At 38.3% G+C, this 14,577-nt stretch overlaps 1 protein-coding gene across 2 annotated transcripts in view; it reads left to right on the top strand.

The window, feature by feature from the left end:
• The first annotated feature begins 5,360 nt into the window (after positions 1-5,360).
• Positions 5,361-14,577, top strand: part of ebf1b (EBF transcription factor 1b) — a 99,484-nt gene continuing 90,267 nt past the window's right edge. Inside the window, exons 1-4 of one of the 2 annotated variants that reach the window (XM_083565156.1) lie at positions 5,361-6,181; positions 6,895-7,051; positions 7,692-7,755; positions 8,772-8,827. In XM_083565156.1, the coding sequence (XP_083421282.1) occupies positions 6,048-6,181; positions 6,895-7,051; positions 7,692-7,755; positions 8,772-8,827 (411 nt within the window). In that variant the 5' untranslated portion in view covers positions 5,361-6,047. The remainder of the gene's footprint in view (positions 6,182-6,894; positions 7,052-7,691; positions 7,756-8,771; positions 8,828-14,577) is intronic. The other variant, XM_083565155.1, reaches the window with a different exon arrangement.

Genomic DNA, 14,577 nt, shown 5'->3' with positions numbered 1-14,577 from the left:
AAGTTCTTAAATCTTAATCACTTAAAATTTCTACAATAGAATTAAGAAAAGTAACATTTCAATATTTTTCTGGAGGATTATTAAAAATGAATGACTGAAATACTTAGTTTGATAAGTGATTAGCCCCTAAGAGTACACCATTATAAATTTGCTCATTTGCAACCAATCAATTTCCAGATCAAAGACCAGGCTTAATGCCACACCTCATTTCAGTTTTAATGGTTTTAATTACTTCAGAACAAAGCCAGCTGTTTCTTGACGATTTTATTGTTAGTAGTGAATTTTTACTGCAATGCTTTCGCCATGGTTGGGAAAGTGCTTTCAAAAGGCCTCTAGGATTAAGTTGTAGAAAGGCTAAAGTTAGGAGAAGGCTACAAAAAGATTTTGAAAGCTTTAGCTATTCCTCAAAGTACTATTTAGAGCAGGGGTCACCAACCTTTTTCAAACTGAGAGCTACTTCTTGGGTACCGATTAGTTTGAAGGGCTACCAGTTTAATGCACACAGTTTTCAGTTTGATCTGAAATAACAAATTTGCTCAATTTTCCTTTTTATTATGTTATTATTAATAATTAATTATATTCATCTATGTGAAGACACTGATCATGTTAATGATTTTTCATAATAATTATCAACAATTATTTAACAAAGTAGGGAACAGCTATTTTAAGAAAAGGCCCGCAGGCTACTCATGTTGGTGACCCCTGATTTAGAGCATCATTAAGAAGTGGAATGTCTGTCAAAATCTGCAGTTTCCAGTTGAGATGCACTGAAGCGTGAATGATTACAGTATTTGAATGAGAAGTAAAATATATAAAGTTCCAGAAACAGCCCAGCCATTAGGGTTGCACAAGCCAGTGCAGCCTTAATGCCCGGTCCCAAGCCCCGGATGGAGGTGAAGAGAGTTTCTGATAGGGTGATAAACGTGAAGCTGGAAGTTAAAGGGGTGATGATAAATGTCATCAGTGCTTATGCTCCGCAAGTGGGTTGTGAGATGGAGGAGAAGGAAAAAATTCTGAAGTGAGTGAGATGAAGTGGTGGAGAGTGTACCTAGAAATGAACGATTAGTGGTTGTAGCAGACTTTAATGGGCATGTTGGTGAAGGGAACAAAGGTAATGAGGAGGTGATGGGTAGGTATGGCCTTAGGTAGAGGAATGTGGACTACATGAGAAGAGATTGGAGACTGTAAGGTGTTGGCAGGGGACAGTGTAGCTAGACAGCATTGTGTTGGTGGTCTGTAGGATTGCGTTGGAGGTGAAGAAGAAGAGGAGGAGAGTGAGGACTGAAAAAGAATAAGATGGTGGAAACTGAAGAAGGAAGACTGAAATGTGAGGTTCAGGGAAGAGGTCAGACAGAGGCTCAGTGGTGGTGAAGAGGTGCTGAATGATTGTAAAACTACTGCAGAAGTGATAAGGGATACAGCTGGAGAGGTACTTGGTGTGACACCTAGAAAGAGAAAGGAGGACAAAGAGACGTCGGGGTGGAATGAAGAAGTGCAGGAAAACAGAGAGATGAGAAAAGTAGGCAGGAGTACAAGGAGATGTGGCAGCAGGTGAAAAGGGATGTGACAAAAGCCAAGGAAAAGGCATATGAGGAGCTGTATGAGAAATTGGACACAAAGGAAGGAGAAAAGGATTTATACCGATTGGCCAGGCAGAGGGACCGAGCTGGGAAGGATGTACTACAAGTTAAAGCAATTAAGGATGGAGATGGAAATGTGTTGACTAGTGAGGAGAGTGTGTTGAGAAGATGGAGGGAGTATTTTGAGCAGCTGATGAATGAAGAAAATAACAGAAAGAGAAGGTTGGATTATGCGGAGATGGTGAATCAGGAAGTGGATAGGATTAGTAAGGAGGAAGTGAAAGCAGCTTTTAAGAGGATGAAGAGTGGAAAGTCGGTTGGACCAGATAACATACCAGCAGAAGTGTGGAGATGTTTAGGAGAGATGGCAGTGGAGTTTTTAACCAGGTTTTTAAATCAAATTTTGGAAGGTGAGAGGCTGCCTGAAGAATGGAGAAGGTGTGTGCTGGTACCAATTTTTTTAAATAAGGGAAATGTGCAGACCTGCAGTAACTACAGGGTAATAAAGTTAATCAATCACACCATAAAGTTATGGGAAAGACTAGTGGAAGCCAGGCTGGGAGAAGAGGTGACCATCTGTAAGAGACAGTTTTGTTTCAGGCCAAGCAAAAGCACTACAGACACAATATGTCCTTTGAGAATGTTGATGGAAAAGTATAGAGATAGTCAGATCGAGTTGCATTGTGTGTTTGTGGATCGGCTCTGAGCCCTTTCCTGTTTGCAGTGGTGATGGACACATTGACAGTTGAGGTCAGACAGGAGTCTCCATGGACTATGATGTTTGTGGATGATATTGTGATTAGTGGTGAGAGTAGGGAGCAGTGTAAGAGGAGCCTGGAAAGGTGGAGATACTTGCTGGAGAGAAGGGGAATTAAAGTCAGTAGGCGTAAGACAGAGTACATGTGTGTAAATTAGAGGGAGGGCAGTGGAGTGGTGCGGTTGCAGGCAGAAGAGGTGGAAAAGGTGGAGGAGTTAAGGTACCTGGTGTCAACAATGCAAAGTAATAGAGAAGAGTCTGCAAGAGTGAAAGTGAAAGTTTATAGGACTGTGGTGAGACCTGCAATGCAGTATGATTTAGAGACAGTGGCATTGAGTAAAAGACAGGAGGTGGAGCTGGAGGTAGCAGAGCTGAAGATGTTGGCATTTTCATTGGGAGTGACGAGGATGGACAGGATTAGAAAAGAGTTTATTAGAGGAACAGAACAGTGCATGTAGGATGTTTTAGAGACAAGGTGAGGGAGGCGAGATTGAGATGGTTTGGACATGTGCAGAGGAGGGACATAGGGTATATCGGTAGGAGAATGCTGAGGATGGAGCCACCAGGATGGAGGAAAAGAGGAAGACCACGGAGGAGGTTTATAGATGTGGGTGAGGGAAGAAATGCAGGTAGTTGGTTTAAAATAGGGAGATGTAGAGGACACAGTAGTATGGAGACGGATGATCCGCTGTGGCGACCCCAATGGGAGTCACTAATAGTAAGACAAGAAGTCCAGATCAATGCAAATGCAGAAATTTTTGGTTTTAATATTTTTGCTTGGCAGGTGTTACACTGAGTTGTTTACAAATGCCATCAATGCTGATGTGTACCAGCAAAACACACTAACAAATGCTATGTTTTCTAAATGAATACTTCCGGCACTCGTGCAAAACTCAAGGCAGAGGACTATGCGATTCTTAAACATGTTGCTTGCTGTGGTTGCTTTGAGGTCAGGCAGGCTGTGAACACATCACCTCTGCAAGGAAAGAACATTTTTTTTTTTTTATAACATTGTTATACTTAGACATTTTATCTCACATGGCACTGTTAATTACTGAATCAAAATTGTGGTTGTTTGAATTTTAACACATGGTGGCGCTGTTGCAGTTCCTAAAACATCTATTTGCAAGCTCGATGGATGTGCTGTAAATGAAAGCCGCGCACTTTTCACCCAATCTAATCTTAAATATAAATTGTTAAAATCGTTTACTGGCTTTTTGTAAGCACCTGGCTGACGACTACTTATTCTTCTTCTTCTTGCTATTTTTGTTATTATTGATCGAAAATTAGAGAACTGTGCATTAAGAAAAAAACTGTAACTTCCAAATGTTTCCTTCTAACATAACTGTTTTTTTAATGTATCTGATACAACATGGATGTTTTATAATAATAATAATAATAATAATAATAATAATAATAATAATAATAATAATAATAACAATAACAATAACAATAATAATAATTATTGTTATTGTTATTGTTATTGTTATTATTAATATCAAATTGAATCGTCTCTTGCTAGGTATTAAAACATAAAAAAACATGTAAAAAAAAAAAAAAAAAAAAAAAAAAACCAATACAGCATTATCCACTAAGATAATCAGGAGTCTTATTTAACTTTTTTTTATGTTTATGTATTAATTTCTTTGTTTGTTTGCGTGTATGGAAAAAAAAACCCATAAGTGAGATCAGCAAAGGTCTTATTGCTCAAAAAGACACACACACACACACACACACACACACACACACACACACACACACACACACACACACACACACACACACACACACACGCAGAGCTCAGGATAGACACAGTCATATTTTTAGTGTTGTAGTCTGTAAACTAGCATTAAAGGTATGGTCACCCGTTTACAGATCAATGCAGCAATTCTTTGCTTGTAAAGAGACTTTTTGATGTTTTTAAACTTTTAATATTTCCAGGATTTTATTTGGATAAACTTATAACGGTTAAACTTATAGGCACTAACATATCAATTCATAACATATTTATCTCTATAAAGCTGCTTTGGGACAATGTTTATTGTACAAAATATTATACAAGTATATACCTTATATATACAATATAAAACTGAATTGAATTGAATTGGATTGAATTTAATTAGTTTGGCTTGTGTTAAAACAAACACACAAACAAACCAGCATTCGTTCACATTTTCTTCCCATATAAACCCACAGGGATTTCGGTTTAATTATTTGATTATTCATTTTATTTTGTAAATCGCCATCGTTCACAGGACATATTTACTTCTGTGAATGTCCAGTCATATCCACAGTACTTAACCCAATAAAACTATAAGATTGATTTATGATGAGCAATTTGTTTTAGATTATAATAAACTACGATTCGTTTGTCGCTATGGCTGCTGAAAGATCATATGCGATATCTAGACTACTTCTGCAATAGTTTCGATTTTATAGAATGAAATAAAAAAGGGGAATTTGTGATTTGACAATTACACAGACAATTGATTTAAGGTAAATTTCATATATTTTATATCTAATATGTGGGATTCTTTAATTGTGAGTTTTGATAGCCAGGTTTAGGACAAATTCTATAGACCAGTCAGTTCATTGAATTTGGTTTATATTTGTTGAATATATGATTTAACAAATTAAAACGGAATTGAATATTTTTATAATGATTTAGCCCACGCTTATTGACCTGTATTTGCCCTGTATAATCTAGCAGACTAAACTAATAGCCTTTCTAGGTAAAGTTTCAGTAAACACTAATTTGCTATAAGCATTTAGGGCAATATTATATGCTGTAACTCGCTTTGGTCTGGGGTTAAGGGCGGATGTGCGCGGGGCAGAAAGCGCTAATCGAAGGAATGGTTTTTGTGTAATTTTTGTGTTGCCCGCGTCTGTCTCCAGCCTTGCCCTGTCTGGCGTGTGACTCCTGGCAGGCTTGTTCAGTACACGGAGCAGGGAAGGAGGGATTAAATATGTAATGAGGCGGAACTGACACGGGCCTTTAGGCTTTGTTCGAGGGCGGTCCGACCATCTCGGTTCCTCCCTTGTACCCTCCAGGCACAGTGTGCTCGCTCGTGCTTAGCTCCTAGAGCCTATAGTCAAAGGAGGAGAAAGAGTCCTATAGAGAAGGGGCAAAAATCACTTAAGTTAGACCAAGACGGTGCAACGACCAAATGCTGAACGACCCTCAGTCTTGATTAATGCATTACTTTTTGTTCTTGGGACGGATCCATTCCGATGAGAAAAAAAAGCAAAAGAGGAGAAAAGTTGTTGGAGGATGATGACATTGAATGTAGCGCACTCTCTCAGGCTGTAAACATTCAGTCCCTGTCATTTGTGAGAACTGTCACTATTCAGATCTCAGCGCGAGGGAAAGAAGCCGTGACAGAAACCTGAACGGGTTTTGTTAGCAATTCTGTCCCCCCGTCCCCCCCCCCCCCCCACGCTTGGAATTGTTTTTTGAAAAGGCTCTTTAATTTCGTCCCTCCCGTTCACTTTATCTCCCGCTCTGTGTGTGTGTGTGTGTGTGTGTGTGTGTGTGTGTGTGTGTGTGTTTGTGTGTTTGTGTGTGTGTTTGTGTGCGCGACCGCGCGCGGACTCTTCGTCTCCTCTGGTGCTTGGCGGCACGCGGACAGCGAGAGGAAACACACACACGGGTGTTCGTGGAGGAGGAGGAGAGGGGGCCGGGAGACCTTTAGTTTTAAGGGGGATCCTTCATGTTCGGGATCCCAGAGAGTGTGCAGCGCGGCGGTAGCACTCTGAAGCAGGAGCCGCTGGGAGCCGGGATGAACGCCGTGAGGACGTGGATGCAGAGCGCCGGTGTGCTGGATGCTAACACCGCCGCGCAGAGGTGAGGAGACACACGGGACACACTCCCGGGACCGTGGACAGGCTTGTATTTTTGACGAATACATTGTACACACTCTTATGGACCGGGATGAATTGTTTGATTTCAATTGCGTTAGAGAAATGGACTGTGATCTTCATTCTTTACGGAACTTTGGATTTTTAAACCCGTAGTTTATATTCACTTTCTAACAACACAACGATGAATCGTGTATATAAAGTAGAACAGAAAGGAATCTAGCTTCCGTCAGAATACATTAAAGAACAATTCATTATTTTAGGAATATTTACAACAATGCTTACAATTAGCTGTCAGACAACTGATCTTAGTTGCTGTTGCATTATTGTTGTTGTTATTATTATTATTATTATTATTATTATTATTATTATTATTATTATTATTATTATTATTATTATTATTATTTTACATTAATTATTATTATTAGCAGTAGTAATAAGAGTAAATGTACACGAAGTTAAACTAATTAGAACTAAGTTAAGGCCTAAGCGTTGAAGTACAGCTTTAGGGCATTTTCTAATATTTATTTTTCAGTTCTCAGAAGTGTATTATACTAATGAATTATAGGCGCATTTGGTAAATGATTGGTTAAATAGTTGAACATAAGGATAAAATTAGGATAAAGATCCTGCTGTGTTGAGTGTGCGTGTGTGTGTGTCTGTGTGTAACCGGTGCTGTGGTCATGTGTGTGTCCGCAGTGGAGTGGGTTTGGCCCGCGCGCACTTTGAGAAACAACCGCCATCCAACCTGCGAAAATCCAACTTCTTCCACTTCGTGTTGGCTCTTTATGACCGGCAGGGGCAGCCCGTAGAGATCGAGAGAACGTCATTTGTCGGATTCGTGGAAAAAGAAAAGGTGTGAACCCGTTTGCAAGAAGTAAATAAAACATTAAGAAATGTACACACCGTTCTCCGAATAGAAAAATGTGTAAAACAGCTAAATCCAGGGGGATGAACAAAAAACATTTCGTATCGCATTAAGCTTTTACATCTTGCATGAACTTTTTCATATGCAGTTAATAGTATATATTGCAAAAATAGAACAAAAACAATCAAACAAACAAAATAAACCCCGAAAAGAATGGCCATCGATGCTTTTACAAAGTCAAATCTAGGTAAGTCATTTAGTGTTTTTTTTTCAGGTGCCTGACAAATGTTTTTCATTAAAACTTATTGATTTAACTTTTTGTTTGTAATTGCGTGCAACGTTTTTGTATAGAAATCAAAAACATAAATTTTACTAGGATTTTAGTTGCCCTGGGTCTACGGTTCAAGTAACTAAAAATGTGATCATGTGCCTCTCATTCAGACACTTTCTCACCGAGAGCTAACACACATTTATCCATGGGATTAATGCTGTATACAAAACGTCTCGAGTCATTTAAACCGCGATCTTCCCATTTATCAAAGCCCTGCTATATTTGTATATGGATTGTACGGAAATTTGACATCCGTTGTACTGCTATAGGATATGTAACGTTATATTTTGTGCCCAGGAGTCGACAGGAGAAAAGACGAACAATGGGATCCATTACAGACTTCAGCTTCTCTACAGTAACGGTGAGGGCTGCATCTCGAAACCTTTTTCATTCTGCTGTACCTCACATCCGACAACAAAATGCAAAATAACATTAAAAGAAGGTGCCATCATTTCTTACACTGTCTGATCCAGATGCATAGTACTGATAGAACATTTTTAACAATCATGTAGAGATGCACTCTATGAATCATTTTCTTAAAATAGCAATGAAATAAAAATTCAAAACGTAACCAATCTCTCCAAAAATATAATCGGGCCTAAACAACCTAAACTGCTTGTTTACTTTTGAGGGAAACAGTTAACGGGCTGGGTTATACCCCAGGGGAGATGAAGCTGTCCCATTAAGCTGCATGTACGCTGGTGACGTCCACACTGACCACTGCTCCGTATTCGGGCTGGTGGGTGCCTGGTCACGTGATTAATTTTATGACCGGTTGTGTTAAGGTGAGACTTTAGCATGGGTAAGCTGTAGGCCTGAAGTGTAAAGCACCGTGCTTTTTCCCCAATCTTAAGTATATTTAAATATTTATGTGAATTTTTTTAGCATATAATTAACATTTGTATTTTATATATATATATATATATATATATATATATATATATATATATATATATATATATATATATATATATATATATATTTAAAAATAAATATAATAGTAAGTAAAAAAATACAATAAATAAAAAGTGTGATTTTTATATATATATATATATATATATATATATATATATATATATATATATATATATATATATATATATATATATATATATATATTAAACTATTATACGCTATAAGCGTTTATAGGCTTATAGTTTAACGTTTCACAGGTCTGGTTGAAATCGAATGCACGTGTCTTTATATGACATGCCTGCAATTAGCAAGAGGACATTTGTTGCATAGAATGGCTCACTCGCATATTTAAGTGTGATTTTACTGCCATATTCTGTGTTATAAAAGCAAAAAGAAAAATGACAAAAAAAAACAAAAAACACACCAAAAGTTCTAATCCCACTGTGTTTGCTCTGTTTGCAGGCATTAGGACAGAGCAGGATTTTTACGTGCGCCTCATTGATTCAATGACCAAACAGGTAAAATGCTGTCTTAAAAAACAAACAAACATAAAATACTTTATTTATCCATCTGTTTAGCATAAGAAAATATATCAGGTTGGCCTCGCGCCAAACCACACAGTGCTCTGCAGTCCTAAAGAGCAGGCCATAGAGTTTCATATTTTCTACTGTTCTACTGTTTCTACTGTACACGGTGCAGAGCTGCGATGTAAAAGCTGCTGTTGCAGTTGGATACATTAAGACCCTGTTAGATTGTTGATTAGTTAGTTAAATGTTTTGTTGTTGTTGTTTATGAGAAATACAAGAAGTTCTTCGTTGCTGGGGATAGTTATGGATGATTAAAAACAGATGTAATAGATTGCCACCGCCAACTACTTTTTAAATTGTTAAAATATATGAGCAAAGAAGCTGATTTTAAGCCAGATTTTTTAAAACCTAATGGCACATGGAGGCTCATTAGGCTGGGTATTCATTAGAAAAGCGAGAACTGAATTTCCTCGAAGCTCACTGGTGCTGGCTGAGGCTGTTTGTTGTCCTTGCTTAGCATTCTCTCACAAAGTGCGATTCACAAAAATGAACTTATTCTTTGCATTCCAAAATCTTAGTGAGCACTTCTTCAATGGACGTGTATTGAAAAAATAATTTAACAAATGCAAAACTTACAAGATAACAAATACAGTAGAAATTATATAATTCACATTACTGTTCATAACATTTATGTCAATACTATTTTTTACATATGTTTATGAATAGGAGGAATATTCTATGTTTTAAACATTTCCTAAAGTAGTATCTGTAGAATATTTTTTTTGTTTTGTTAATTTATTCATCGTATCGAGTAGAACTTAACCCAGGTGTTTTACGGGACACCCTCAAGTCAAAAGTCAGAACCTGCATGCGCAATGCAACGGAGCAAAACAAGCAACTGGAGTTTTCAAAACAGCATTTAGGCTGCTCTAGAAAATGAGCTCATTTATGTTTTGCAATCCAAAATCTCAGTGAGCACTTGTTCAAGCGAAAAAAGTGAGAAACACTTCAGTGGTCCAGTGAGAGTGCTGCCGGTTATAAACCAGTGCTATACTCTAGTTTTATACCCCGCCGCAAAGTCCAAGCGCGCGCTCTTAAGGTCTGTCGCTACACACCACCGAATCGCTCTTTCATTCGTGCACACTCTCATAAACTACTCATGTCATTGTCCTGCGCGCATTATAATGCATACATCAGTTTCATGCAAAAAATAATGCATGCGAATTGACCGGTTTTAGGAAATCTCTGGACTGCTGACACATGCGTCTACGAATAGATTAATACAGGTTTTTAGACAAAAAGGACAAAACCATGGTCAATTATATTTTTCCAAGGACTTATATTGGTGTCAGCTGCACGTTTAGGTGGTAGCCTGGGGGGCATGTTTGGCTTCTCCAGTCATTCATTATAGCAAGAATTTGTCCATCGAGTGTGAGTCGAGATGGGATGTACTGCGGTCACTAACATCTGCAGACGATGCTCTCTCTCTCTCTCTCTCTCTCTCTCTCTCTCTCTCTCTCTCTCTCTCTCTCTCTCTCTCTCTCTCTCTCTCTCACACACACACACACGCACGCACGCACGCACGCACGCACGCGCGCGGTCTATGTGTGTCATCTGCGGCATCATCGCGTTTCCTAACTCACTGCTTTGCCACACTTCGTGGGAGGATTAGCGCTTTTTGTTGTGCTCCTTGTCTCTTCCTGCTTATCAGTACAAAGTTAAAGGGAAAAAAGGGGGAGAAAATAATCAACATGTCACTTTAAATTCTCTCTTGCAGATACTTTGTAGATTTCTTCGTAGGTTTTAGAACTCAGACTATATTTAACTCTAACGGAACAGATGTAACAGAAAAAAGATGGAATAAGATAGTCATTTGCATTGCCTAGAAAGAGTGCAGATTTGTGACGGAAACATGCAGCTCCTAATATGACACAGTAACTGAAAAACGTATTTTCTAGATTGCGAGTTTCTCTTTCATTTAATGAAGCGTAAAAGCAGTCGACAAGTACTAACGTCGTCACTAACACCAATGCGCCGCTCTTACAGGTATCGGCTTTTCAGTAGTAAGCTTATTATTACCAGCACCCACACGTATTCCTCTGTCCCCGCCCACCTGGGGCAAGTTCCACCCCCCTACCCCCAAATACATCAATAAGCGTGATAGTAATGGACTGAATATTGAAAGACCCTCCCTGGTCCTTATCAAACTTATCTGAGCATGAGATCTTAAGGAATTCTGAAAAGTGTTCATGTGCTATTAGTCTTGATTGTGTGAAACTGGAGCTGAGTCACTTTTTTGTGTTGCCTACCCAGATCCGACAAACATTTGTGTATGTTACTGTGCCTTTCACTCAAGCTCAGGCTTAATGTATAAAAGGTCTTAGTGATTTATTTTATTGCTTGACTTTTTGACAGCAGGATTTATGACACTAATGCACAACAGAGCTAATTATGGACATTTTGCCCTAGATTATACATTTGTAGTAATACAGAGGGCAATATCTAATGATGTTTTCTTGCAAGTTATGCTTTTCAGGTATATAATTTTTTAAAATTAAAAAAAAAAAATCTGTAAGCCTTGCAATGTCCTTTAAATAACATTAGATGTTTACATGAAAGATAATAGTAGATGTTTACTTGATATTAGTACAGCAGCACCAGGCATAATATCAGCTAAGTCAGATCTGTTACAGAACCCATAGGAAGACAGAGGATTGATTTTTTTTTTTTTTTTTTTTAGATAATTTTATATTTTTTTATGATTTAACTTTTAACCATTACCATCTCTTATTCATTTATACTATGAGGAAAACCAGTCCTCTAGCTGTTCCTCTTCTATCCGCTATCATTTGCTTATTGATCATTTGTGATTTTCTGCTTTATAAAACTGAATATCTATATATTTGGTGTGGGGTGTGGTGGAATAACTGTGTATTTATGTGTGTGTGTGTGTGTGTGTGTGTGTGTGTGTGTGTGTGTGTGTTGTGAATGTTTGGGAACAAAGAAGGAAATTGCGGCAATTCTTTAAAGTCACACAGCAGCCTGGAAAAAAAGGACGTGGTGTTGGCACGCTAACAGATGATTCTAACCTTGTAGGAAACACGTTTCCACATATTTATAGGGTTTGTTTATATCGAAGTTGTCGAAGGATCCGGAGAAGGAAAGTGCAGTTGGCAAGATTACATGCATTACAAATGATACTTATACTTTTGACAGATATATGCAGACAAAAGCAGAACTTATGTCCTTAAAACCATAGCTTTATTCGATATCTTTTAAAAAGAGGCCAAGAATATCAAAGTTCTGAAATGACTGACCTAATAACACTGACTTATAACAACTCAACACAACCAGAAAATTATTTTCCACTTGTTGAGAATTTCTATTTGTAAACTGCTAAATAGAGAAAGAGGTCAAGATTGGCTTGTTCTAATTTGTGTAGCTCGTATGGCTAATTCATCTCTCTTTCTGAGTTATTACAGAGTGATAGAATTAATTGCACAATGTGATTTGATCTGCTGCTGCAACAGTTACTAAGACTAGTAAGATTTCAAACACAAGTATATTTTATTTCATTATAAATTATCTATTCCTTTCCAGTGTGGAAATTGTGTCATGAGATTAAGAAAAGAAATAAGGTTGACCCCTTTATAGAATGTGTGATAAGATGGATTAATGCGGTCTACTAGCATAGAGCAGCAGGTAGACAGTGATGCATTCTGTGCACTTTTAAAAGCCCTTGGCCCTTTTCTCTCAAAGTGAAAGAAAAGCAACTGAATTGACTATATTGTATGAGCTTGCCAGCTACAGCATTGGCTGCAATGATATCACTTTCAGTGTCATTGTGTGGTGTAAAGTACACCTAAACATCAAACAATGTATCAATTGTCCGCCATTGTAAGCCAACATCTCAACTGACAAGTAGGATGATCCCCGCATCCAGTAACCCTGTTTAAAATAGAAGCCTCTGGTACTTAAAGCTTCTGGTACTAGTGTTTCTGTTATTTACTGTTTCAGTTAACCCCTTGAAATTCCAGCTCATTTACCAGCTATTAATAAAGCATATTAACTACTCCTAATTGTTCATCATGGATAATAGCTGTAAAATAATAGAATAGGTGTATTATAGGATTCCAGTTAAATGAATGTAAAAAGTCTCAGCCTGAAAATGAGTCCTGGGTGCTTAAGTGTTTAAACAATGTGTGCCGATTGTGACGATATATAGAGGTTGTAGACATTGCAACAAGACAGATTTGTGACCAGTCTGCAAGTATCAAAACGAGATCCATGAGTCCTATCAAGGTGATGTCTTTGGCATTGTCAAGCGAGAGATTGGTTGGAATAGCATGCTACCTCTGTTATTCAGCTTTCTCAGGCTGGCATGGACATTTATTTTGTTCTGGGGAGGGGTGAGAGCAAAGCCGTGAAGATTCGGAGAAAATTGAGGAGGTGCCTTGCCAGATGGTGCCTCCATGCTCCAGTCTGGCATCCCAACTGCTTGCCCCCATGCCCACCTCATGCCTGCCTCCACGCCTCTCCGTCCAACCCATACTCACCACACCCCAGCAATTGTTTGCTGAATTACATGCTAGAGTAGGCAGGATTCCAGTGAGAGTATAGGCCATTACACATACTGCATTGCCCAGCTACCTTGGCACTTTCAAATTGAGATAAAAAAAAACAATAATAAAAAAAGTATAAAATAATGAAGAGTGGGCATAGAAAAAGAATAGATACAGAAAAGATGTGAGTTTGTGAAAGGCTAGCATGAGTCATGAATTTTTAAGGTCTGAGAGCGCAGGGTGGAGATCCAGTGACGCAAGGACAGGAAAATGCTAACTTAAAAAAAAAAAAAAAAAAAAAAGTCAAGCAACCAAATCCTATTTCTCAAAACTGCTCCATAATCCAAATTTAGCTCTCACATAAAAAGTGTGCAGGACAAAAAAACTTTCATTAAAAGTTTTTATTTAGAAATTTAATGTCTGTTAGATATATATTTACATGTGTGGTATGTGGCAGACACCCTTATCCAGAGCTACGTTCATTTATACAGTTAAGGGTTAAGGGCTTTGCCCAAAGGCAGCTTAGTAGTACTGAGTTTTGAACACCCATCTGCTCAGAACTACATCATAACCACTGAGCTAGAACTACGGCTGCTTTGTCAAAATGCCTCTGTTTGCCCATTTCCATCATCAATCTATTCAGGTCTTCTTTACTCTCTCTCTCTTACACTCGCAGCACGTATTAAGCATAGTTTCTCATTCAACTGCGAACCCTCTCTTACAAGTTACCTGTAACTGTATATCTGGTGTTAGGAAAGCACAGGAATTAGGCAAGTTAGAAATGATGAATTCTTTCCCATGCCTGCTTCACATCTACTTTCTTTCTCATTCATGGAGTAAGAACCAGAACCTCTGCTCAGAAACTGAATGGCCAGAGACACTAACGTGATATTGCTGGATTCCCACAGCATTTTATTAAACACAACCATGACCACAAGCTGTAAAATGCTCAAGCTGTCAGGCTCTCAGTGTGTCTCTTGTGTGTTTCTCGAATGGAATCTGTGCTCTTAAATTTTAAGCTAAACTGGAGCAAGAGATCACAGAGCAGTTTGGGAAAAAAGTGGAAGGTCAATGGAAAGAAGTCAGTTGATTGTTGAGATTATGGATGCTAGATGAGTCTTGGCAAAAAACTCAAATCTAAATGCACAGCACTGCCTTGATGATGCTTCTTTGGTTGTG

Source organism: Silurus aristotelis, assembly GCF_946808225.1.
Source record: "Silurus aristotelis genome assembly, chromosome: 16".
NCBI classification, from domain to species: domain Eukaryota; kingdom Metazoa; phylum Chordata; class Actinopteri; order Siluriformes; family Siluridae; genus Silurus; species Silurus aristotelis.
The sequence above is the reverse complement of the archived record's forward strand: the minus strand, read 5'-3'. Positions and strand labels throughout refer to the sequence as shown.